At 38.1% G+C, this 27421-nt stretch overlaps 1 protein-coding gene across 7 annotated transcripts in view; it reads left to right on the top strand.

The window, feature by feature from the left end:
* Positions 1–696: 696 nt before the first annotated feature.
* MICU3 (mitochondrial calcium uptake family member 3) overlaps positions 697–27421 on the top strand; it is a gene marked incomplete at its 5' end in the record, with an annotated part of 87580 nt that continues 60855 nt past the window's right edge. For 5 of the 7 annotated variants that reach the window (XR_014298446.1, XM_082680524.1, XM_082680523.1 and 2 more), the window contains one exon: positions 712–1098. Coding sequence is in view for 5 of the 7 variants with exons in the window: in XM_082680524.1 (XP_082536650.1) it covers positions 712–1098 (387 nt within the window). Of the gene's footprint in view, positions 1099–27421 lie in introns of all 7 variants that reach the window. The other 2 variants (XM_082680526.1, XM_082680527.1) reach the window with 2 other exon arrangements.

Raw genomic sequence — 27421 nt, 5'->3', positions numbered from 1 at the left:
ACAGTTCTGTTTTATTGAATTAAGTCACGCCACTGGTATGGTAATGTTTTTTAAACATATTAACGGTAACTAAAAAACAGCATTAGCCTTCCCCCATCAAAAGACCAGAAGCTGTCATGTAGTCAAAAAAAATCCTTTTACTTAATTTGCTATTTTTATGACTCGAGCCAAATTTTTATATCTCATTTTTGTTGTACACCTGAAGATACCGTTCCAAATTATTCCCGACCTCGTATCAGAAGATCAGGATACCGTTAGGGGATGTGACTTTCTTAGAGGGGCATTACCGATGATTCGAGACCCACCCAAGAAAAGCAGAGGCGAAGGGTCACGTTAGCGGAGGGGTGCCCGACACCCCCGCCCCCGAGGGCTCGGTTCAGCTCCGCCGACCTGGCTGTCGCCTGCGGTGTTGGGTTCTCGCGCAGTCAGGTGTAGTCCGGGGGAGGCGCAGTTATTTATGACCGCGGGGTTGGGCTGGGAACGCGGGGCCGAGGAGCAGCCGGTTGCGCCCCCTCCTCCCCAGGCTCTCCCCAGCCAGAGACCCCCGGTTCCCCAGGTGAAGGCCGCCCGGAGGGGACCCCAGGCCGCGCAATCGTAGGGGTCGCTCTCGGACAGCAGCGAACCTCAGCGAACCAACTTCTCGCGAGGTTTCGGGTGCCGCTCCACTGCCTCGTCCGCGTCGTCCTAGCTCCGGTGCGGGCAGCTCCCGCGATGGCGGCGCTGCGGAGGCTTCTGCGGCCGCCGCCTCGGCTTCCGCCTCCGCCCTCGCCTCCCCATCTCTTCCCTGGGCCGTGCGGGCGGCCTGCGGGCATAGCTCCGGGCTCTCCCGGCCGGCCCTTCTGTCGGGAGGAGGAGGAGGGGGCTGTGGCTGAGGCGGCTTGGAGGCGGCGGCGGCGCTGGGGGGAGCTGAGCATAGCGGCCGCGGCCGGCGGGGGTCTGGTCGGCCTGGTGTGCTACCAGCTGTATGGGGACCCCAGGGCCGACTCCGCGCGGGCGCCGGCCCCCTGGCTCCCCTCCAAGAGCGCGGCCGCAGAGCCGGAGGAACCGCCCCGCGGCCGGGGGCTGCTTCCCATCCCGGTCGCCGCTGCCAAGGAGACGGTATGTGCGTGAGCACCTGCGCGCGCCCGGCCGGCCCGCAGGTGACTCTCGGGGTTAGGACCGCCAGGTACTACACCTGAGCGCTGGGAGGGACGGTGTGACAGCCGTGCAGGGCGCGCGTGAGACCGGACGTTGGGGGTTGTCGCAGTGTCTCTGCGGCTACAGATCGGGACGTCCTGTGAGCGAGACCGTAATCTAATAGGCCAGGCAGCCCCGGGTCTGTTCACCCAGGTGTTGGGAAGACGTACATGATGCATCACGTCAGGATCTTAAAGGTTGCTGCAGTCATCACCTATCTACCAAAACCCAAACCCACGACAAAATAAAACCAAAAAGCGACGCAGAAGAAGTCAAAGGTATGACAGGCAGAAAGTGGAGGGCCGCATATGTGAGAGAAAGGACTCCCAGGCAGGGCCATGCAACAGCAAATGATGGAGGAGGTCCAGTGCAGTAGGAGCGCACTGAAGGAGGGTCTGAGGTCCCAGAAGCCTCGACATTATTGTATGGAAGTTTATTAGTCCCAAGAAAGGAAATGCCAAAACTGTGTAGCCTCCTTATCATAGGTCAGAAAGAATGAAGATGTCACCAGATTGGAAAAGAAAAAAAATTATTCAAAAAGAGTATATTTCTCTAATTTTTCCCCCCACTAAAGCCAGATATTAAGTAGGGACAGTGAGACGATGGAAAGTAGGGAACTGAATGAAGCTAACTCCTGCAGAGGAACTTCAGATGACAATGTTCAAGTCTCATTATGTAGTTGATAATATAAGGTAAAGGTGAGTGTAAGGCAAGAGTGAGTGAAGGGGCATGAAATTTTTGTCTTATTAGTATATTTAATAGTCATGTATGAGTAGGAAATCGTCTAGGGAAATTTTTCTTGCAAGACAAGAAGAGTGTGAGGGGCTTAGATGACAGTACTTTGGAAAAGAGGTAGCTATTCTGTTTCTAACTTTAATGAGATTTATATACCCTTTATTCTTTGCCCAAATACGCAGTGGTGATCTGATGTAAGTGCATCAGTTCTTCTGGAGATTTTTGTTGTATTTAGGGCAGGGAATCTATTTTATCGACCTTCTAGCAGCAAATCACACATACATAGCATAAAGTATTTTTATACAATGAATACTTAAAATACTAGCAAATACCCTCAACCTTCATCCCCCAACCACCCCCCCCCCCACACACACACACATATTAAGCTTGTGTCCTGATTGACCAAGTCAGAACTTTTAATCAACCATAGTTATCTGGGAACAGATTAGGATGGTAGTGAACGTTCAAATGGTATTTTCTTTTCTTCTTTTTTAAAATTAATTTTACTTTTAAAGTTGAGAGACAGTATCATGCAGTTTTTGAAAGACCATGCTCAGAAAGCTAGGACTCTGGCTCTACCACTTCCTAGATGTATCATTACTTAATCTCTCAATGCCTGTTTCCTCATCTGTAAATAAGGTTAATAGTGTCTTCCTCATAGATTTATGAGGGTTAAATGAGTTAATATATTTAAAGGAGTTTGAATGGCACCCCTAGCAGGTAGTGAGCATTCAGTAAATTGATTTTATTTTATTCATTTGTTTACCTATTTATTGTCTATTATTTATTTACTTACATTATTATTGCCTGGTGTTTATAAAAATTGCTGTACATTGTTTTAAAAGTCAAATAATACTGAAATCATGTCTTACCCTTGCCAAGTCTCCAGTAGTACATCCTGATCATTATTCCTTTTTGTATTTTACCTTTTCCCCCCCTGAAAACTTTTATAATCTTCTTTTTATCCCTGGTGTTTGAAAACTTCACAATAAGGAGCTTTGGAGTGGGCATTTTTTCATTTATTGTGCCTTATACTTGAGGGTCCTTTCAATATGGAGATTCACGTCTGAAAGTTCTCTATACTTTTCTTGTATTATTTCTTGGACAGTTTCTTCTCTATTTTCTTTTTTTGGAATCTCTATTAGTCCAAAGTTACACCTCCTGACAGATCCTAATTTAATTCAAATTTTAATCTTTCTTAAATTCTAACTTTTTAATCTTTTTGTTTGTTTTTATGAGAGATATCCTTGACTTTATCTTCCAGTCTTCCTATTAAATATTTTATTTCAGCTATCCTAATTTTTTAATTCAAAGAACTATTTTTGTGTTCTCTGATGTTCACGTGTTCATTGTATTTTGTTTTATGGCTGCTAAATTTCTCTTTTTATTATAAGGGTATTAATTATAGGGTTTTTAAAAATTGTCTTCTACCCCATGTATTGTGTGGTTTCTTCCAGGTTTTTGTTTTTGTTTTTAAATTCCTGTTTGATTTTCTAAGCTCTCACTTTCATTTTGGAGGTTTTCCTCACTTATCTGTGGTTGTTACCTATCTGTATTTGAGAGCCACTCAGAAGCTCTTCATACATGGACATGATTTTTCATTTGGGCTTTTCATTAGAGTGGCATCCAAATGTCAGTATTTTATGTCTTTTTCTCTGGTGTCATTGCACTTCTTCAAAGAATAGGTGAGGTGGGAGGAACAGTAATATTCTGGGTTCAGGCACAAGTGCACATATGTGTGAGAGCATATATGCTGGGGGAGTGTCCAGTGATGGACTTACGTATTGTTCTCTAACCCTCTCTTTTCATCCCCACCACTTACTCTCCCTCCACAGTAACTTGTGTTCCCTGGTCTTATCTTTTTTGAGGTCTGTGCTGAAAATCAGCTAACTTCCACTTGGTCTCCTCCTCCACAGTACCCAGGTAGTGTGTCTGCTCCCCTAGGTCAATTATCACTCCTCCAGCTCTTCAATTTTATAAAAATTTGATGAATTCTCTTGAGTGTTTTAGTCTCCTCTCCTTTTTTCTTTTTTAGTTCTCGTATGTTTGCACCTTTTGAAAGATTCATTTACTGGGATTTTAATGTGGTTAGGGGAGGAAGGGGTTCAAAGAAACTCATGAGGTCAATCTGCCATTTGTCAGAAATATTTTAAACCTGTGTTGCCTCCTCATTTATTATGCTTATTTGATTTCCCTGAAGTGGTAGAAGTGATTCCTTTTGATGTTTCAAACTATAGCTAAGAACCTTTGATTTATAAAGCCTCTTTTAAGCTTCATTTTATACTGAACATAAACCTAGCATATAAATTAACCTGTACGTGTTGTGAGAATAATATAACTGATGGGAATGAACAGCAGTAACCTACAGACATGCAGTTCTGTTACCGTAGCCTTGAAGATTTTTGTTTTAAAGGCATTGCCTCTGAACTTCCTCCAGAAGGCCTTCCCTGACTCTATAGATTTGTTAAAATACCTCTGCTTATCCTGTAGCCCCAGATGATGACTTTTTGCAATTATTTGTTAATTGTCTTCTCTTCTTAGTCTTTTAAGGAGTGGCATTGTGTTTGTCTTGATCACCTTTATGTCTTCATTGCCTGCTATGGAGCCTAGCCCTGGTAGGCACATAATAAATACTTGTCAAATGAATAAGCCCATGCTAAATATTTACATGGGACATAACACATTGAAAAGACACAACCACATTCTGTGAGAGTTAACAGTTTCATATTTTGTTCAGCTAAAGTAGTTATTTATAGCATTAGAAATGGGAAGACATCAGTCAAGGTCAAAATTCCACGCTTCAGGAGACCAAATCATGTGACATTGTATTTATTTTAATTGTGCAAGTTTGGCTTGCCAAAATTTTTTCAGTAAATGTGGCCTTGAACTTTATTAATGTTATAGAGAGATGTTGACAAGATTCTGTTAAGAACCCTACAGTTTTAACCTTAAAGCATTATTTTTATTAGAGAAAAAATTTGGGTTCTAGAACTGCCTTTCTGGTTCAGGTTCAAAAATTTTTAAAGCTACTAGATTGATTAACATACTTTAATCCAGTATTTTACCTATTATATGTAACGCATGATCTATTTTATGGTTTGATCATCTTAAGACTTTAATCAGTTTAGTTTTACTCTCTAGTGAAAAAGAGAGCAATACTTTTTATCTCTTTTGTATATTTCTATAATAATTGCCAATAATTATGCATTGTTTCTTTCACTGTATACCTTTTCTAACCTCTTTTTAAGGCAGCACGTTTTGAGACTTGAGGTAATGCTCATTCTTTCCCAGAATATTGAAGAATTTGCCAGATGTGTAAATGTAGAAGAGTCTTATGAGGGGAGTCACACAGTTGTGAAATTGGAGACAGGTTAATTCTGTGTAGAATAACCTTGTTGTATAGGAAGCTAAATTAGGTGATCCCCTCTTTTGGTTTCCTGGTAGAATCTGGTAGATTTATTTGTCACAGGGTAGCCAGGTAAGATGTTGTTGCCTCTTAGGTGAGAATGTTAGAGAGTATGGTTCTCCATATTCTTTAATTAAAAAAATACATGTCAAGCAGTTTTTTTTGTTTTGTTTTGTTTTTTGCCACGCCATGTGGCTTGTGGGATCTTAGTTCCCTGACCAGGGATTGAACCCAGGCCCTCGGCAGTGAGAGCACGGAGTCCTAACCGCTGAACCACCAGGGAATTCCCACGTCAAGCAGTTTTTAACAATAATATTTCTTTAGACAAGAGATAGTTATGGCTTTACTAGGAAAATGACAGTGAAGCACTTGGAAGTTGCTGGACTGGAGAGAGATTCTGGAGGTAGGATCAACAGGATTGGTAGTTGATTGGATTTTAGGGATGAGAGAGATGGAAGAGTCTAGGATGATATTCAGGTTTTTGTCTTGGGTGGGTTGTGCAGTAATTCACTGAGACCAGGTCTTCAGGAACAAACAAACAAACAAACAAACAGGTTGGGGTAGTGGACATGGATGATGAGTTTTTAACTTGCACAGTGGATCAAGGTATCTTTGGACAGCTGAAGGGAAGTTTCCAGCTGGATACATAGGTCAGAAGCTCAGGAGAGAAATCTATATTATACATACAGAATTGGGAATCATCAAGTGTTAAAAGTCGTAAGAATGGATGATGTTGTTCAGAATATGTAGAACAAGAGAAAAGCACTTAAGGAGAGAGCCCTGGTGAGCATCAGCGTTTTAAAAGACTGACAGAGAAATGGAACTCTGCAAAAAGCTGAGATCCAGACAGAATAAAGAAAGCCAGGAGAGTTGTGGAAGCCAACAAAAGACTGCACTTCAAGTAAGAGTTATTCAGTTAGAGTGAACGCTACGAGAGGAGGTCAGCTAAGACGAGTAATGGGAAGTGTTCAACGGTTTTAGCAACAAGGAGGTCATGGGTGATCTTGGTGAGATCTTGAAGGAGAAAAGCACATTATAGTTGGCTAAGTTGAGAGTAAAGGTAAAGAAAAGCTGAGGTGGACAAGGTGAAGCAAGTGTTGACAACCCTTTCATGAACTTGGCCATGAAGAGAAAAAGAGGGCAGTAGCTCAAAGGACTACTATTGTGGAATTGATTTTTTTCTTAATGAAAGACCCTTGAATATAATTTAATTGCTGACGGAAAGAAGAGGAACACTAAACCCAAAGGAAATAGAGGATAATTGACTTGCCAAGGACCAAGGTGGAGATGGGAGCTGAAAGTTAAAGCACAGGGAAGAGTTTAATCTTGTATAATAGGAGATGCCATTTCCGGTGTGACAGGAGCAAGGGCTGAGAGGAGGCAGAGAGCATACATGTTTAGTGGGAAGCAGTCGAAGGAGTTCATGCCTGATGGCTTTTATTTTCTCTATGCAACAGAAGATGATGTCATCTTCTGGGAGCAAGATAGTAGAAATTTGTGGAGTCACCATGACAGAGATTTGGGGGAGAGTAGAGGATCAATATAGCCACTTAAAAAAAACTAGAAAACCATGAAACCTTTTAATTTGCTTATGTTTAGTATTTGCAAGTTTAAATGTGAGTTTTTAAATGATAAAATGAGATTTTAACTTGCTCATGAAACGTAGAAGTTTTTCGATGAATATTTTTACCTGGTCACAACTTTTGCTGTTCTAATTCTTGTTTATGCTATCTCTTTTTTTGAGATGTATAAATGCTAGTAATATGATTTAACTAGTACTTTTTTACCCATGATGTAATGTTTAACTTACATAGGAAATGCACCTTATAGTACACTCCAAATTCTATTCTTTTTCTTTAAACTTGATGGGCAAGTTTAAACTGGACAGTACTAATTCTCACTAATACTAATTCTGATTTCCTGTATGTGCCAAACACTGAGAATTTGAGCAACTTTATTCTGTGTAGTGTAAACACACCCATGCTGGAGAAAAATGTGTTTTAAAAAATTGAACAAGTTTTATTTATGGCATTATGTAGCATTAAAGAAAACACCTAGTCATTTGTATACTAAGTAGGATTTTCTAGACATATTGTTTTCTTCACCTTCCTCTTTAAGTAACCCTTTACTCCTTTATCCTTTGATGTATTACTAGATTATATAAGCTAAGTAAAATATGGAACTTCAGTGCTGTACCACTTAATTGACTGGCATAGTGTTTGCTCATTACAGAATTATTTTTCCAAATTGGAAAAGTAGACTCCATCTACTTTTTGGGTTTTTTTTTTTCCCATTCACTAGTTTGCCTTTTAACAATTTTAATACTCAACTCCATCTCTGGAATTTAGAATACAGAAAGTATATATAAAGGAATTTCAAATAATTCCATTTTTTTCCCCTGCTTTGTGATAAGGATGATATCTATCCAGTTGACACTCTTAAGTATCGACTAGGTGAGAGATTTGGATTTTCCATTTCCCTGGAAGGAATATAATGGATTGTTCAAATTGCTTGCAGCAATTCAGAGTGAACACTTCCTAACCAGTCTCACATCGGGTCAGAAGGACTCGTATAGGTTAGGTCCAATTTAAGCTAGCTCCAACCTGTTGAAATTGGTTCTATTCAGATAGGATCATCTAAACTTCTTCCCACCACTTTAACTTTATTCTTACTGATCTAAGGTGGAATGTGGTTTGTAATTCTCCATATACATACAAGCACATTCACTCTTGTCCCCAGGAGATTAAGAAAGCTTTTGAGACATTACTGTTATCAAGCTCAATGATGGAGTCCTAAGGACAGTAATAGAAAGCTTTTGGACTAAGGTTTGTGGTGATAGGAGATCGGTGTGACTCGAACTTTACCTCCTTTCTGCATTCGATCTTTGTGGTCATGTGGCTTCCTCCAGACTGCTTGCTATCCAAATAAATGTGTCACATCAGGATTTTATGTCCTCCTAGTAAAGAATACAGTCTTCGTAACCCTTTGGTCTAGTACTGTGCAGCTGTGCTATCACATATGCCTGTCATGCTCTCCTCTGATCTGCTAGCCCCGGTGATTACCTGATCACCATAAAAGGTCAGGTAGGAGTGTTGATTCAAGTCTTTTATAACACAGACTTAATCAAAGTCAAGACATCCTATTTGGGGAGCAACGTTAAAAGTCTGTATTTCATACTTTGATCTAATATTCTAAATTTTATTACTTAAAAGTACAAAAGTGCTATTGTGAACTAAGTATTTAATTATCAAAAATATTACACCTATACATCACCAAATAATTAAATCTAAAACTTATCCTGAATCACTATAGTAGTTATTTAAAACTTTTTATAAAACTGTAGGCAAGGAGGCAAACTTCTCAAGATTCCTGCCATTTGCTGGCAAATTATAGGAGAATAGCACTTGGTGTCTTTGGTCTTCTACCCACACCCCTCATCTAACAGAATTTGGAACATGGCTAAAGCCATAGATGAGGTTGAACATTGATCTTCAGTAGAATAGTGAAAACTGGGAGGATATGGAAAAGTGACCCAGAGTGGGATTATCAAAGTGTCAGGTTTATAAGGGCAGAAGTTAGGTTGTAGGCGTCTATTGTTTGATTAAAGGCTGACAGAGAAGTTCTAGAAACATGTCTTTTCTATATTTTGGTGATATGTTTTATTCAGGACTTTACTCCGATTCTCTCAGAATCTTACAGAGAAAGTGGCATTCTTAAATGTACTATATAATTCCAGTGTCTGCTGCTGTGCTTTCTTAATTGTAGGCGAGTACAGTGGCTCCCTGGGAAGTTTAATTCCTTTGGAAAAACAAGGTACTGGGGAACAGATGGGTCAGTTACCTAACTTAGAAAAAGTGGTGGAGACACTGTGGTGTGACTACTGATTCACTCACAGCACCACATCCTAGTCCAAAGCAATTTGATCTTCACACAGTGTTTAGCTTCTGTGTGGGAAAATACAGATCTTCCTCCCTTGCCTTTCCCTCATGTCCTCCCTCTACAGTGATCTCTGCCCATTGCTGCTTATGACTGCCCTCTACAGCAGCTTTAAACTCAGGGATGAAAGTGATTATGGAAATAACACAGGCTGAAATAAGTAAAAGCAAAGTGCAATGAGGAGCAGTTGGCTTGGGGTCAGGAGAAATAAGTCAAAATGATGACTTTGCCTTTACTCACCTGTGCCCTGTATAGCTGAGTCAGCAACCTTTAAGCTGGCTTTTCAGGAAGTCTCAAAAAACACTTTTATTTACATTTACTGGCCCAAACTTAGTCAAACGGCCCTATCTAATTGCAACAAAGCTTGAAGAATGTGACCTTATTCTGTGTGCTATTGGGCCTAGCTAAACATCAGAGTTCTCTTTCTAAGGAAAAACGAGAGAATGAGCAATAGGTATATGTCGGTCTTTGTTAGTTGTGAAGTATATTGTGTTGGGAGAATGGCTTTTAAGTGAAATGAAAATGCTCGTAGATAAATTATGGGATGCTCATTTAATAAAATAAATGGTTTAGACTTCTGGTTTTATCCATACAGCATGCTGCATAATCTGTCCTAAAAATATTTGAAACATCTTTTTACATGCCATGCCATGCTTTTCAGAAATTAAAGGAAATTGCCTGCTGCAGAAATAAAGAGGAAACTAATAACTAGAACAGTGTGACCTGTGGCTTAAGTGGGGAGCAATGAGTCATTATTCATGGAATTCTAGGGATGTGGATTTTAATGCCTATGTGGGGACAAGACCTTGGGAAGTTGGAACTGAGGCACCACCTCCCTAAAGCCAGAGCCCTCATCAACTAGAAGAAAACCATCCCTGGTCCTGCCAGTACAAGTTGATGACAGGGAGGCCTGACGATGTCTGTATGGGCTCTAAGTGGAAAAAAGGACTCTCCTGGGCTTCCCTGGTGGTGCAGTGATTAAGATTCCACCTGCCGATGCAGGGGACACGGGTTCATGCCCCGGTCCGGGAAGATCCCACATGCCGTGGAGCGGCTGGGCCCGTGAGCCATGGCCTCTGAGCCTGCGCGTCCGGAGCCTGTGCTCCACAACGGGAGAGGCCACAACAGTGAGAAGCCCGCGTACTGCAAAAAAAAAAAAAAAAAAAAAAAAAAAGGACTCTCCTGAGAATGTATAAAAATGGTCCACACTCCCTCAAATGGGTTTAGAGTTAGAACTTCTATTACCCATGCCGAGAAAAAGCTGTTGTAGCTGGCAGAAAGAAATGCAAAACTTCTTTGGAGGGAAATGCCCTGAACACTGGCCACATGGACATCCTACAGAGAAGGTCTCCAAGAGGGTAAGCTCATAATCCAAAGTACAAAGTATATTAAGTTCTATGAAAGAGAGTCAGCAAACTGAGTGATTAGTTTGTGATGGGAATAAACTGCCGAAACTCAGTCATATTCCATGGTTTTTAAAACTTGTTTATCCTTTTCAATATTAATTTCTACAAGTGAAAAATTGATTCATTACTTTAAAAATTTTATACCTTTTGTTAGTGCTTCTATTGTACTCTCTTTTCAGAATTAATAATTGTTACCATTTGGAAATATTTGTTTCTAGTCTTTTTCAGAGATTTAAAACTTACTAAGTATGCTGTCTTTTTTAATAGCAGTGTTGAAGAACATTGGCTTTCAATAGAGTTTCTCTTCATTTTTTCAAACTTAGCGATCTTAGCAATAGAAACAGTTGTTAGCAGAGTTATGGTTAAGAGTGTGGTCTGCAGAGTCAGAATACCTAGATTTGAATCTCCGCTCTTTCACTGAGGAACCTTGCCAAAACTAAATAATTTTACATGCTTCATTTTCCTCATTTGTAAAGTAGGGAAGTAGTAGTACCTACATTATAGGATTATTAAGAGGGGTTAAAATGGCCAGGCACATCGGAAGTTCTTGTAGGTGTTAGCTATTTTTGTGTGTGTGTGTGTGGCTAAATAGGGACTTTGTGTATGCATAGCAGCAGAGTTACTGTGCCACTTGTCAGATTATCACCTCAGCTCCAGATCTACCTTTCCTTGCCCTGCTTGTGATGCTGCTGCTGGAAATTGCAAACACTTCCTCTTTGCCGGGAGATTATGACAGGGACACTGCAGGCAGAGGAGGCTTCTGGCTCTGGCTCCGGCGTGCCTCTCTTCTGCTTGTTCCTGAGGCAGCACTGGGATGCCCCATGACACTCATCTTCAGGCTCTCCTGTATCAGTCAGGGGCCAGTCAGAAACAGAAGCAGTTAAGGTTTAATATAAAGAATTATTAACTATTTACAGGGGATTAGCTACTAAGAAGGAATCAAAATTAAAAGGAATACCCTAGGGCTGAGGGAGAGTACCCAAGGAAGGAACAAAGTTGGAAGGCAGCGGCCTCCCTAGGTTGGGATTCAGGCCTCGTTGGAAGAGGTGTGTTCACCTCTAGAGCTTTTCCAAGTTGCTGGGCTGAGGCTGGCAGATAGAGAACCAGAAGCTGGGACTGGCAGCCTGGAAGCCTCCTGCTGGGGTGCCATTGGACCAATGCTGGCAGACAGGGAACCATGGGCCGGAACTGGCCTGCAGGAGACACCGCCCCCACCCCCCGCCCCCCAAGCTGGGATGCAGCAGGCCAAGGCTAGTTGGCGGGTGGGGAATCTCAAGTTGGGACTAGCAAGCAGGAAGCCCTCCCACTGGGGTATAGGTAGGTCAAGGAGACTGACACTGATCTTATTTAATGTTTTTTGTTTGGTTGTTTATAAATGATCCAAAAGAGAGGGGACATGGTTAAATCTCCAAATATTCAAGTTCTTCCAGAGAGTAAATTGCCAACTTGACGGGGATGACCTACAAGAACATTTTTAAGGCCTATATAAGTGAGTAGAGAAAAAGGGCAGATGGGTTGCTCTGTGGCTGGTGTTCTGGAATGAATGTTTTGTGTCTCCCCAAAATTCATATGCTGGAGCCCTACCCCCCAGAGTGGCTGTATTAGAAAATTGGGCCTCCAAGGAAATAATTAAGGTTAAATGAGGTCATAAGAGTGGGATCCTGATCTGATAGGATTAGTGTCCTTACAAGAAGAGATGCCAGACAGCTTGCCCTCTCTTTCTTTCTGTGCCCACACACTGAGGAAAGGCCATGTGGGGACATAGAAAGAATGTGGCAATCTACAACCCAGAAAGAGAGCTCACACCGTGACCATGCTGGCACCTTGATCTTGAACATCTAGTTTCCAGAACAGTGACAAAATAAATTCTGTCACTTAAGCCATCCAGTCTATGATACTTTGTTTTAGCAGCAGGTAAGTTCACGGTGATTCATTTAGGGAAAAATAGTTCAAACTATTAATGGTATGTTGTGTTTGTTTCTTTCAGTTGTAATCTAGAAAAACTATTTTGGAGTGATTATGTAGCCAGGCCTAGAAGACAGTGGCTCAGTGCATAGCTAGAGGTTTTGTCATTACGGGTCAGCCATCACTCTCAAGAAATAAATAGAATACCACCTACTGTATAATCTAGGAGTTTGGAGCTGAGCCAGGAAGATTGAGAGAAAGGGAGTAGCGTGTGAGGCAGATGAGAGCCACAAGGAAATTCCAGGCAACTGGAATAGTTTTGTCACCATGGACGTATTTAGAGAACTCCCAATTTATAGTGACACAGAGGTACTGAGCTGCCACATTCTCTGTGTGGAGCTGAGGTGCCAACGACTGATTAATAGAGAGGATTAATAGAGAGGATAATAGATTAATAGAGAGGATACTCTTCATAAACTGATTCTATTGACCAGGGGAGAAGGAAGTGTGCTCATTTAGTTTTCATTTAATGTTTACAGTTCATGGAGTTAGTATTTATTTGTCCATTTTACAGTGAAAATGCTAAAGTTCGGAAATCTCTTTTCCCCAAGTGTACCTAATTAGGAAGTGTTGAAGCTGGCATTTGAACCTAGGCCTGAAGGATTGTAAAATCCAGGCACTTTCATTTCAGTGTACCAAGTTGTGTAACGTGGAAGAACACTGGGTTGGGTGTCCTAACACCTGAGTTCTGGTCCCAGACTCATTTGCTGTCTGTGTGGTCCTGATGAAGTCCTCTCTAGCCTCTAGACTAAGCTAACCCTTTTGTAAAAATGAGTTAATATATGTTCTGTTTGCTTTTTTTAAAAATAATACACCATTCCACAACTTTTTCTGTCTATGCATATATGTGTATATATGTGTGTATGTATGTGTATGTATTGATATGTACATATATATGTGTATGTTTCTTTGAAGAATGAACTTTTTAATGGTCATAGACTACTCCATTGATGTGCCATAATTTATTTAACCATTGTCCTGCTGATGGGAATTTTGATTGTTTCTATTTTTTTCACTGTTAGAAGCAGTGCTGCAGTGAATATCCAGGGTTCTTTGTAGATGCAAATGTTAAATTGCTGGGTCCATAGCTATTATATTTTAATAGGCACTGTCAAATTGTTCTTCAAAATGGTTACACTAAGATATACTTTTACCAGCAATAAGAAATGGGCTTCCAATGTTCCCCTTCACTTAATATTGTTAAGTTTAATTGTTTTCCCAATTTGAGTGTGAAAAATGATTTATCATGATTATTATAATTTCCATTTCTATGGTTACTAGTGAGGTAGAGAATTTTTTGTTTGTTTATAGTTTCCTAGGAATTGCCCATTAATATCCTTTGCCAACTTTTATTTTTTTATTGACTGATTTCTAGGATATGTCAAAATATTAAATCCTGTTCCTACTTTATAGGTCACAAATATTTTTCTCACCTCAGTCCTTTTTAAAATATATTTTACAGGCCTGTAAACTTAAACACATATATCATTTCCTTTTTAACACAAATGTGACCATACTGTACATATTGTTCTTGCCTTTTATACTGATATTTATCTGAGATATTAATATATTTATTATAGGTCTCTTTATTCTGATCTTATATTTGGATGCTCTTCCAAACTATGGATATGCCATAATTTATGTTTAATGTTGTCTCTTTCATTTTCAGTTCTTTTTCAAAATCAGACTTGATAGAGGTTTGTCTATTTTATTAAGTCTTTTCAAATACCACTATTTTGTGTTTACTGTTTTATTGGGGGGGTTGTTATTTATTTCTGCTTTTATCTTTATTGTCTGTTTCCTTCTGTTTTTGTCAAATTTATCTTATCCTCTTTTTTCACTTCTTGAGTTGAATACATAGTTCATTTATTTTAAATTCTTAATTGTTCTTTAGTAAATACATGTAAGGATATGAATTTTCCTGTGTCAGTAATGACTTTGACCAAATTATACAGGTGGCTATTTGTAAGTTCCTAAGTGTCATTTATTTTCAAAAGGCTTGTAATCCCAGTTTTTATTTCTTTTTTAATCCAATAATTGTTTACTTAATGGTGTATCTTAAATTTTCCAAAGTGGCCTTTTTTCTGTCAGTTTTTTGCTGTTAAATTTTAACATTTTTCCATATGCAGCAGGGAATAAGCCTTGAATGAGTTTGTTTTTTAAAATGGAGTATATCCAACTTTTAAAAAGACAATAGACAATAATACTATAATGCATAACTATGTATGTACTACCAGCTTAAAAAATAAACTATCAACATATATACCTTCCCCCATCATAATCCTCTCTTCCCCAAAGAGGTAACCACTGTTCCAAGTTTGATTTTTATCATTCCCATGTAAGTTTTCATAGTTTTATTACAAATGGATGTATCTCTGAATAATATACACTTATTTTGCAATTTAAAAAATTTTACATAAACAGTACCTATCTTTTTATAATTTATATTTTTAAGATAATGTTTAAGAAATTTATCCATTTTGGTGCTTGCTTCGGCATCACATATACTAAAATTGGAACGATACAGAGAAGATTAGCATGGTCCCTGCACAAGGATGACACACAAATTCGTGAAGCATTCCATATTTTTTTTAAATAAAAAAAAAAGAAATTTATCCATTTTGACACATGACTTCTAGTTAATTTATTTGCACTCCTGAATAATACTCTACTATATGAATATTTCATTATACCTGTATTATAACTTTAACATTTTAATCTTATTGATGTTTTAGTGATGACTAATAAATGGTCACTTTATATATTCTCTGTTTATTAAAATCAAGGTTAATAAGCACCTTCTTTGTTTTGTTACTCAGATACTTTTTCTTACTTAGTTTTTCCACTTGACCTATCCATTTCTAGTAGAGAAGTGTTGATATCTCAGCCATGATTGTGAGTTAAATTGCATTCTTTTAACCGTTTTTTCATTCTATTATTTTAAGCTGTTTTGTTCGTGTATGTAATATCTTCTTGGTGAATTTTTCTTTGTCCTATTGAATGCTTTTGGTTCTTAATTCCATGTATTTTCAAACATTCTGGGTAATGTTTGACTCTTATAAGGAACATTCATAGCTTTTTAAAAAACACAATATGAGACTTGCTCATTTTTAATGAAGGAGTCTAACCCAATCATATTTATTGTAATTATGGACTTGTATACATTCATTTTTGCTATATTATGTGAGTGATCTCTTTTCCTTTATCACCTGACATTAGATTGGTCCTTTTCTCCTTATCATTTCTCTTCCTCTAGTGGTTTGAAAGTTATACATCCTATTTCTGATCTTCAAGTGGTTACATGTAACTTTAACAAAAAATATATATATATTAATATATACATCTGAAACTTGAGGACATAAATCAGTATCAGAAAATTTACCATTCCTAAAAAGATGCATCCTTGAACATGTTTTACTGTATCGCCTTCCCCACCCCACAGTTTCTGAGGTCAGCTATACTGCTAATACCAGATAATTATTGATTTTTTAATATTATGCTTTAATTTTTAAGGGAATCATTAACAGTTACAATAAGTTTTACATCCACATTCACTCATTAATTTATTTAGCAAGTATTTGAGAGCTTGCTACAAGCCAGAAACTCTTCTAGGCACTGGGGAAATAGAAGTGTACCACTTAAACAAAAATTCCTGCCTTCATGGAATTTATATTATTGCAGAAGGCTGGAGATAGAAATTTTGGATTTGTCAGTATATTTATAGTATGTAAAGGCTAGATGAGATGATTAAGGGAGTAATTATAGATTCAAAAAGAGAGGAGGTCCAAGGACTGGCCCTAGGACTGGCCCTAGGGCAGTACAAACAGAAGTACCAGGAAGGAACTGCCAGGGGAATAGGAGGAAAATGAGTACCTGGTGGACTTGGACATTACGAAAAATTATTTCAAGGAAAAGAGAGTTATCAACTGGGTCAGACTTTGTAAGATGAAAACTGAGAATTGACCTCTGGATTTAGCAACACGGAGGTCATCAGTGACCTTGACAAGCAGCGTTAGTGGAGTGGCGGAGGGGAGACCTGCTGAAGCGGAGGAAACCAGAGACAGGAAATGCTGGCAGCTTTCCAGTAGCCCTGCTGTGAAGAGCTGGAGAGAAGTGGTGGGGAGGGGGATGGTGGCTCAGTGCAGAAGTGGGAGCGGAAGCTTTCCAGGACGAGAGAAATGTGCATGCGCTGAAGGGAAGGACTCAGCGGAAGAGGGGAAAGTAGTGAGGTAGGAAGGGCAAGGAAGATTACTGCAGGAGCAGAGCCCTTGAATAGGCAGAAGAGGTGAGATATACACATTAAACCACTGTGATTACTGCCTCCTTAGAGATACTTTCACTTACCATCCTATCAAATAATGAGATGATATATGTGAAAGTACTTTGTAAACTTGTAAAGAACCCTGTAACGTAAGCTAACATAACAATACAAGTGGAGACTTTAAAATAAGTGGTCACTTTTTATTTTTTCCAATTTGATTGCAGCCAGGGAAGTGCTTATAGACTGGTCTTCAGCTGTGTGTATTTCCACAGACACATTTACTAAGCATCAAAACATTTCACCTAGAGGGCTTTGGGATTTTCTCACACTGAGAATTTGATGTTTAACCTTTTGACCACCCAAAAAGCAAAGAAAATGTTACCCCTTTTATCTTCTTAGAAGCTTTTAAATAAGCCTGAAGCCATATGAGAAAGCCAAGTGTAATACTTCCATGAACATCTTTTTAGCTAGAATAAAAATAGATGTGAATAGAATCTCATGCACATCTCATATGACTCTTGCCCAGAAAATATAAAGATCTAAATTCAAATGTCATTTGCTCTTTAATGTTTTATAAAAATGTTGGTACAGTTGCCAGTATCAGGTAGGGCCTAATAACCAAATGCTCAACCTCCTACATGAAATTAAATACATGTTTTAATCATTCTTTACTTTAAAAAATTAGTATTGATTTAATAAAAAAAAATTTTTTTAAATAAACTACTAAGGATGAGTAATCAAAATAATTTTGCTTAATACAAATGGTTTTATTTTTCCTTCTTCCATTCTTTATTCTCCTGTCTCTGTTTCTCAGCTGCTCAAAGGTAATGTATTATATGGTGTTTAGATAATTGATATAATTGTTTCGAGTTACCTCTTTAGGGTATTATCAGCTTGTAGGCATCAGTTTCTCTAATTGTCAAGTAGTGAATCCTTTATCTGGCATTTAATCTTCCCTCCCTGGGAAAACCAGACCTTACCACACAGTAAATTTTCGAATTGCTAACCTGAAGTAACATGAGACTGTGCCTTGGCAGTGAACCTTTGCTTTCTGTTATTCATGGGAAAGATAATGATATAGTCTGTTGCCTGAAGGCCCTAGTGTTACTACCTTAAGAAATAACATCTAAGTACTAGTTGCAAAGGTCTGAGTTTTGAAATTCCAGAGAAAATAATTGCATTGAGACAATATTTATTTTGGGGCGGAAGATGTGGTAATTAAAAATGTAAGTTTTATCATTTGTACCATTTCTTAAGCCGCTTATCTTATGGCAGCATGACTTAGAGGATCCACAGTTACCTGAAAATGATCATTACTTATTTTTATGACTAAATTATGAATGTTATTTTACAGGTGTGTTTGAAAATTTTATTTCCATGTATATACACATGTATATGTTCAATTTTTGTAAGTAACACAACTGAGATTAAAGATCTAGAATGTAGAATGTTTTGCAGTTTCTCAGTAAAACAGAAGACAGCATTTTCTAGAACTAGAAGGAAAATTCCCTAAACATTTTTAGCAAACTTGAAAAGAATGTTAAGCAATTCCCATAAAATAATTTCCTAAAAAGTGTAAAATGCAATTTTCTAGAAGCTGTAAAATGAAAAGTCAATTTTGAAAAAAAATTTTTTTTATTTTTTATACAATTTTTAATGGTTACACTCCATTTACAGTTATTGCAAAATACTGGCTCTATTCCCCGTGCTGTATAATACATCCTCGTAGCCTGTCTTACACCCAATAGTTTGTACCTCCCACTCCCCGACCTCTATGTTGCCCCTCCCCTCGCTCTCCCTACTGGTAACCACTAGTTTGTTCTCTACATCTGTGAGACTGCTTCTTTTTTGTTATATTCACTAGTTTGTTGTATTTTTTGGATTCCACATGTAAGTGATATCTTACAGTATTTATCTTTGTCTGACTTATTTCACTTAGTATAATGCCCTCCAAGTCCATCCATGTTGCTGCAAATGGCAAAACTTCATACTTTTTTATGGTTGACTAGTATTCCATTGTGTGTGTGTGTGTGTGTGTGTGTGTGTGTGTGTGTGTGTGTGTGTGTATACCACATCTTCTTTATCCATTCCTTTGTCGATGGATACTTAGGTTGCTTCCATGTCTTGGCAATTGTAAATAATGCTGCTATGAGCATTGGGGTGCATGTATCCTTTCAAATTAGTATTTTTGGTTTCGGGGGTTTTTTTGTTTGGTTTTTTTTTTTTTTTTTTTTTTTTTTGGTATATACTCAAGAGTGGAATTGCTGGGTCATATGGTAATTCTATTTTTTGTTTTTTAAGAAACTTTCATACTATTTTCCACAGTGGCTGCACCAATATACATTCCTACCAACAGTGTACGAGGATTCCCTTTCCTCTACGTTCTTGCCAACATTTATTATATGTTTTCTTTTTGATGATAGCCATTGTGACAGGTGTGAAGTGATATCTCATTGTGGTTTTGATTTGCATTTCCCTGATGCTTAGCAATGTTGAACATTTTTTCATGTGCCTGTTGACCATCTGCATTTCTTCTTTGGAAAACTGTCTATTCAATTCTTCTGCCCATTTTTTATTTGGGTTGTTTGATTTCTTGATGTTGAGTTGTATGAGCTATTTATATGCGTTGGATATTAATCCCTTTGGTCATATCATTTGCAAATATTTTCTCCCATTCAGTAGGTGGTCTTTTCATTTTGTCAGTGGTTTCCTTTGCTGTGAAAAAGCCTTTAAGTTTAATTAGGTCCCATTTGTTTATTTTTGCTTTTATTTCCTTTACTTTAGGAGCGGGACCCAAAAAATACTGCTGCAATTTATGTCAGAGAGTGTTCTGCCTACGTTTTCCTCTAGGAGTTTTATAGTATCCAGTCTTATATTTAGGTCTTTAATCCATTTTGACTTTATTTTTGTATATGGTGTTAGAGAATATTCTAATTTGATTCTTTTATGGTAGCTGTCAAGTTTCCCCAGTACCAATTATTAAAGAGACTGTCTTTTCTCCATTGTATATTCTTGCCTCCTTTGTTGTAGATTAACTGACCATAAGTGTGTGGGTTTATTTCTGGGCTCTCTGTCCTGTTCCATTGATCTGTGTGTCTGTTTTTGTGCCAGTACCATACTGTTTTGAATACTGTAGTTTTGTAGTGTAGTCTGATGTCAGGAAGCCTGAATTCTCCAGCTCTGTTCTTTTTTCTCAAGGTTGCTTTGGCTGTTCAGGTTCTTTTGTGTTTCCGTACAAATTTTAATATTATTTGTTCTAGTTCTTTGAAAAATGCCATTGGTATTTTGATAGGGATTGCATTGAATGTGTAGATTGCCTTGGGTAGTATAGTGATTTTAACAATATTGATTCTTCCAGTCCAAGAACATGGTATATCTTTCCCTCTATTTGTGTTGTCTTCAGTTTCTTTCATCAGAATCTTATAGTTTTCAGAGTAGAGGTCTTTTGCCTCCTTAGGTATGTTTATTGCTAGGTGTTTTATTCTTTTAGATGTAATGGTAAATGGGATTGTTTTCCTTAATTTCTGTTGCTGATACTTCATTATTAGTGTATAGATATGCAACAGATTTCTGTATATTAATTTTGTATCCTGCAACTTTTCCAAATTCATTGATGAGCTCTGGTAGTTTTCTGCTGGTGTCTTTAGGATTTTCTATGTATAGTATCATGTCATCTGCAAACAGTGCCAGTTTTACTTCTTCCTTTCTAATTTGGATTCCTTTTATTTCTTTTTCTTCATTGATTGCTGTGGCTAGGACTTCCAAAACCATGTTGAATAAAAGTTGCAAGAGTGGGCATCCTGATCTTAGAGGAAATGCTCTCAGCTTTTCACCATTGAGTATAATGTTAGCTGTGGGTTTGTCATACATAGGCCTTATTATGTTGAGGTATGTTGCCTCTATGCCCACTTTCTGGAGATTTTTTTTTTTTTTGGTACGCGGGCCTCTCACTGTTGTGGCTTCTCCCGTTGAGGAGCACAGGCTCCATGGCTGCAGGCTCAGCAGCCATGGCTCACGGGCCTAGCCGCTCTGCAGCATGTGGGATCCTCCCGGACCAGGGCACGAACCCGTGTCCCCTGCATCGGCAGGCGGACCCTCAACCACTGCGCCACCAGGGAAGCCCCTGGAGAGTTTTTATCATAAATGGATGTTGAATTTTATCAGAAGCTTTTTCTGCATCTATTGAGATGATTATATGGTTTTTACTCTTCAATTTGTTAATATGGTGTATCACATTGATTGATTTGTGAGTATGGAAAAATCCTTGCATCCCTGGAATAAATCCCACTTGATCATGATGTGTGATCCTTTTAATGTATTGTTAGATTCAGTTTGCTAGTATTTTGTTGAGGATTTTTGCATCTATGTTCATCAATGATATTGGCCTGCAGTTTTCTTCTTTGTGATATCTTTGTCTGGTTTTGGTATCAGGGTGATGCTGCCCTCTTAAAATCTGTTCAGAAGTGTTCCTTCCTTTGCAATTTCCTGGAAGCAGTAAAATGAAAAGGCAAATTTAAAGTCTCTTCTACCTCTAGATTTCTATGATTTCATTTTTCTGTTGTGTTACCTTAAGCTTACAAATAAGATAATTTATGTGCCAACTCTGAGATCCATTCCGGGTAGTTGTCAGTAGCAGTTTTGCGACATCTTTTTGATATAAAAAAATTCCATTTTCCCAAAAAAATATGCCACATCTAAAAATATTGCACTGATACCTTAACTTAAACTTACAATGTCTGTATTTTTCCTGTTCTGTGAAAAATGGTTCTATAAAAAATTTTAACATATCTAATTAGAATATGCCCAGTAGAAGCCAAGAAATCATAATTGTATTATATTTAATAGTAATATTTGGAGAGGGCAGACAGCAGAAGCAAGAAGAACTACAGTCCTGCAGCCCGTGGAACAAAAAACACATTCACAGAAAGACAGACAAGATGAAAAGGCAGAGGGCTATGTACCAGATGAAGGAACAAGATAAAACCCCAGAAAAACAACTAAATGAAGTGGAGATAGGCAACCTTCCAGAAAAAGAATTCAGAATAATGATAGTGAAGGTGATCCAGGACCTGGGAAATAGAATGGAGGCAAAGATCAAGAAGATGCAAGAAATGTTTAACAAAGACCTAGAAGAATTAAAGAGCAAACAAACAGAGATGAACAATACAATAACTGAAATGAAAACTCCACTAGAAGGAATCAATAGCAGAATAACTGAGACAGAAGAACGGGTAAGTGACCTGGAAGACAGAATGGTGGAATTCACTGCTGCAGAACAGAATAAAGAAAAAAGAACGAAAAGAAATGAAGATAGCCTAAGAGACCTCTGGGGCAAAATTAAACGCAACAACATTTGCATTATAGGAGTCCCAGAAGGAGAAGAGACAGAGAAAGGACCTGAGAAAATATTGGAAGAGATTATAGTCAAAAACTTCCCTAATGTGGAAAAGGAAATAGCCACCCAAGTCCAGGAAGCACAGAGAGTCCCATACAGGATAAACCCAAGGAGAAACGTGCCGAGACACATGGTAATCAACTTGGCAAAAATTGAAGACAAAGAAAAATTGTTGAATGCAGCAAGGGAAAATGACAAATAACATACAAGGGAACTCCCATAAGGTTAACAGCTGATTTCTCAGCAGAAACTCTACAAGCCAGAAGGGAGTGGCATGATATACTTAAAGTGATGAAAGGGAAGAACCTACAACCAAGATTACTCTACCCAGCAAGGATCTCATTCAGATTCGATGGAGAAATCAAAAGCTTTATAGAAAAGCAAAAGTGAAGAGAATTCAGTACCACCAAACCAGCTCTACAACAAATGCTAAAGGAACTTCTTTAAGTGGGAAACACAAGAGAAGAAAAGGACCTACAAAAACAAACCCAAAACAATTCAGAAAATGGTCACAGGAATATGCATATTGATAGTTACCTTAAACGTGAATGGATTAAATGCTCCAACCAAAAGACACAGGCTTGCAGAATGGATACAAAAACAAGACCCATATATATGCTGTCTACAAGAGACCCACTTCAGATATAGGGACACATACAGACTGAAAGTGAGGGGAAAAAGATATTCCATGCAAATAGAAATCAAAAGAAATCTGGAGTAGCAATACTCATATCAGATAAAATAGACTTGAAAATTATGTTACAAGAGACAAGGAAGGACACTACATAATGATAAGAAGATATAACAATTATGTGTGCACCCAGCATAGGAGCACCTCAATACATAAGGCAACTGCTAACAGCTATAAAAGAGGACATCGACAGTAACACAATAATAGTGGGGGACTTTAACACCTCACTTACACCAATGGACAGATCATCCAAAATGAAAATAAATAAGGAAACAGAGCTTTAAGTAACACAATAGACCAGATAGATTTAATTGATATATATAGGACATTCCACCCAAAAATAGCAGATTACACTTTATTCTCAAGTGAGCATGGAACATTCTCCAGGATAGATCACATCTTGAGTCACAAATCAAGCCTCAGTAAATTTAAGAAAATTGAAATCATATCAAGCATATTTTCTGACCACAACACTATGAGATTAGAAATGAATTACAGGGAAAATAATGTAATAAACACAAACACATGGAGGCTAAACAATACGTTACTAAATAACCAAGAGATCACTGAAGAAATCTAAGAGGAAATCAAAAAATACCTAGAGACAAATGACAATGAAAACACGACGATCCAAAACGTATGGGATGCAGCAAAAGCAGTTCTAAGAGGGAAGTTTATAGCTATACAAGCCTACCTCAAGAAACAAGAAAAATCTCAAACAATCTAACCTTACACCTAAAGGAACTAGAGAAACAAGAAGAAACAAAACCCAGAGTTATCAGAAGGAGAGAAATCATAAAGATCAGAGCAGAAATAAATGAAATACAAACAAAGAAAACAATAGCAAAGATCAATAAAACTAAAAGCTGGTTCTTAGAGAAGATAAAAAAATTGATAAACCATTAGCCACTCATCAAGAAAAAGAGGGAGAGGACTCAAATCAATAAAATTAGAAATGAAAAAGAAGTTACAACAGACACCGCAGAAATACAAAGCATCCTAAGAGACTACTACAAGCAACTCTATGCCAATAAAATGGACAACCTGGAAGAAATGGACAAATTCTTAGAAAGGTATAACCTTCCAAGACTGAACCAGGAAGAAATAGAAAATATGAACAGACCAACACAAGTAATAAAATTGAAACTGTGATTAGAAATCTTCCAACAAACAAACGTCCAGGACCAGATGGCTTCACAGGTGAATTCTATCAAACATTTAGAGAATAGCTAACACCCATCCTTCTTAAACTCTTCCAAAAAATTGCAGAGGAAGGGACACTCCCAAACTCATTCTATGAGGCCACCATCACCCTGATACCAAAACAGACAAAGATACTACAAAAAAAGAAAATTACAGACCAATATCACTGATGAATATAGATGCAAAAATCCTCAACAGAATTCTAGGAAACAGAGTCCAACAACACATTAAAAGGCTCATACCATGATAAAGTGGGATTTATCCCAGGAATACAAGGATTCTTCAATATGCACAACTCAATTAATGGGATACACCATATTAACAAATTGAAGAAGAAAAACCATATGATCATCTTAATAGATGCAGAAAAAGCTTTTGACAAAATTTAACACCCATTTATGATAAGAACTCTCTAGAAAGTGGGCATAGAGGGAACCTACTTCAACATGATAAAGGCCATATATGACAAACCCACAGCAAACATCATTCCCAATGGTGAAAAACTGAAAGCATTTCCTATAAGATCAGGAACAAGACAAGGATGTCCACTCTCACCACTGTTATTCAACATAGTTTTGGAAGTCCTAGCAATGGCAATCAGAGATGAAAAAGAAATAAAAGGAATACAAATTGGAAGAGAAGAAGTAAAACTGTTACTGTTTGCATATGACATGACATATACATAGAGAATCCTAAAGATGTCACCAGAAAACTACTAGAGCTAATCAATGCATTTGGTAAAGTTGCAGGATACAAAATTAATGCACTGAAATCTCTTGCATTCCTATACACCAATGATGAAAAATATGAAAGAGAAATTAAGGAAACAGTCCCATTTACCATTGCAACAAAAAGAATAAAATACCTAGGATTAAACCTACCTAGGGAGACAAAAGACCTGTATGCAGAAAACTATAAGAACTGGTGAAAGAAATTAAAGATGGTACCAACAGATGGGGAGATATACCATGTTCTTGGATTCGAAGAATCAGTATTGTGAAAATGACTCTACTACCCAAAGCAATCTACAGATTCAATGCAATCCCTATCAAATTGCAAGTTACAGAAATAGAACAAAAAAATCTTAAAATTTGTATGGAGACACAAAAGACCTCGGATAGCCAAAGGAGTCTTCAGGGAAAAAAAGCAGAGCTGGAGGAATCAGACTCCCTGACTTCAGACTATACTACAAAGGTACAGTAATCAAGACAATATGGTACTGGCACAAGAACAGAAACATAGATCAATGGAACAAGACAGAAAGCCCAGAGATAAACCCACGCACCTATGGTCAACTAATCTATGACAAAGGAGGCAAGGATATACAATGGAGAAAGGACAGTCTCTTCAGTATGTGGTGCTGGAAAACTGGACAACTACATATAAAAGAATGAATGTAGAACACTCCCTAACACCATACACAAAAATAAACTCAAAATGGATTACAGACCTACATGTAAGACCGGGCACTATAAAACTCTTAGAGAAAAACATAGGAAGAACACTCTTTGACATAAATCACAGCAAGATCTTTTTTGATCCACCTCCTAGAGTAATGGAAATAAAAACAAAAATAAACAAATTGGACCTAATGAAACTTAAAAGCTTTTGCAGAGGAAAGGAAATTGTAAACAAGATGAATAGACAGCCCTCAGAATGGGAGAAAATATTTGCAAACGAATCAACGGACAAAGGATTAATCTCCAAAATATATAAACAGCTCATGCAGCTCAATATGAAAAAAACAAACAACCCAATCCAAATATGGGCAGAAGACCTAAATAGACATTTCTCCAAAGAAGACATACAGATGTCCAGGAAGCACATGAGAAGCTGTTCAGCATCACTAATTATTAGAGAAATGTAAATCAAAACTACAATGAGGTATCACCTCACATCAGTTAGAATGGACATCATCAGAAAATTTACAAACAACAAATGCTGGAGAGGGTGTGGAGAAAAGGGAACCCTCTTGCACTGTTGGTGGGAATGTAAATTGATACAGCCACTATGGAGAACAGTATGGAGGTTCCTTAAAAAACTAAAAATAGAATTACCATATGATCCAGCAATCCCACTACTGGGCATATATCCAGAGAAAACCATAATTCAAAAAGACACATGCACTCCAATGTTCATTGCAGCACTATTTACAATAGCCAGGTCATGGAAGCAACCTAAATGCCCATCGACAGATGAATGGATAAAGAAGATGTGTTACATGTATAAAATGGAATATTACTCAGCCATAAAAAGGAACAAAATTGGGTCATTTGATGAGACGTGGGTGGATCTAGAGACTGTCATATATAGTGAAGTAAGTCAGAAAAAGAAAAACAAATATCATGTATTAACGCATATATGTGGAACCTAGAAAAATGGTACAGATGAACCAGTTTGCAGGGCAGAAATAGAGACACAGATGTAGAGAACAAACGTATGGACACTAGGGGGGAAAGCCGCGGGGGTGGGTGGTGGTAGTGGTGTGATGAATTGGGAGATTGGAATTGACATGTATACACTGATGTGTATAAAATTGATGACTTAGAAGAACCTGCTGTATAAAAAAGTAAATAAAATAAAATTTAAAAATTAAAAAAAATGTAATATTTGTGAAAATCACACATGCTGTAGTTTCATTATTTGAAGTTTGATGATACTTTATTTTCACAATGAATTGTTCTTTATTAATGAAAGAAATGAAGTTCTTAGAAATTAAAATTTAAAATTCTAATTTTGAATAGTGGACTTCAGCAAATTTGCCTGCTGCTTGAACCCCTGTGTATCACTTATATTCTTGGCTAAGGTCCCCAGCCTGGGTCTTGTACTTGGTTCAGGATTTTGCCAAATAAATCGTATGCTACGTCTTCTACACCTTTCCTGTGCTGGCTTCTTGCCCCTCCACTGCTGCCCTCTCTTGCAGTCAGTCCTCCACGTAGCAAAAAGTGTAATCTACCAAATTTGAATCTCTTTCAAATTATATTTATGTTTGTTTTTTCTCTAATGATAACCAAGCACCTTCCTCTATGTTGTAACTCCCAGTGTTCAGTTAAATGTGAAAACCTATATTCTTCTCTTTCTGGCCTTCCCTAATTCATATACTGATAAAATTCTCATCAGTTATACTGTCCTTTTTTTTTTTTTTTTCCTGTATGCGGGCCTCTCACTGTTGTGGCCTCTCCCGTTGCGGAGCACAGGCCCCGGATGCGCAGGCTCAGCGGCCATGGCTCACAGGCCCAGCCGTTCC

This window comes from Grampus griseus, assembly GCF_964374135.1.
Source record: "Grampus griseus genome assembly, chromosome: 21".
Taxonomy (NCBI): Eukaryota; Metazoa; Chordata; class Mammalia; order Artiodactyla; family Delphinidae; genus Grampus; species Grampus griseus.
This window is presented reverse-complemented; position numbering and strand designations above follow the sequence as displayed.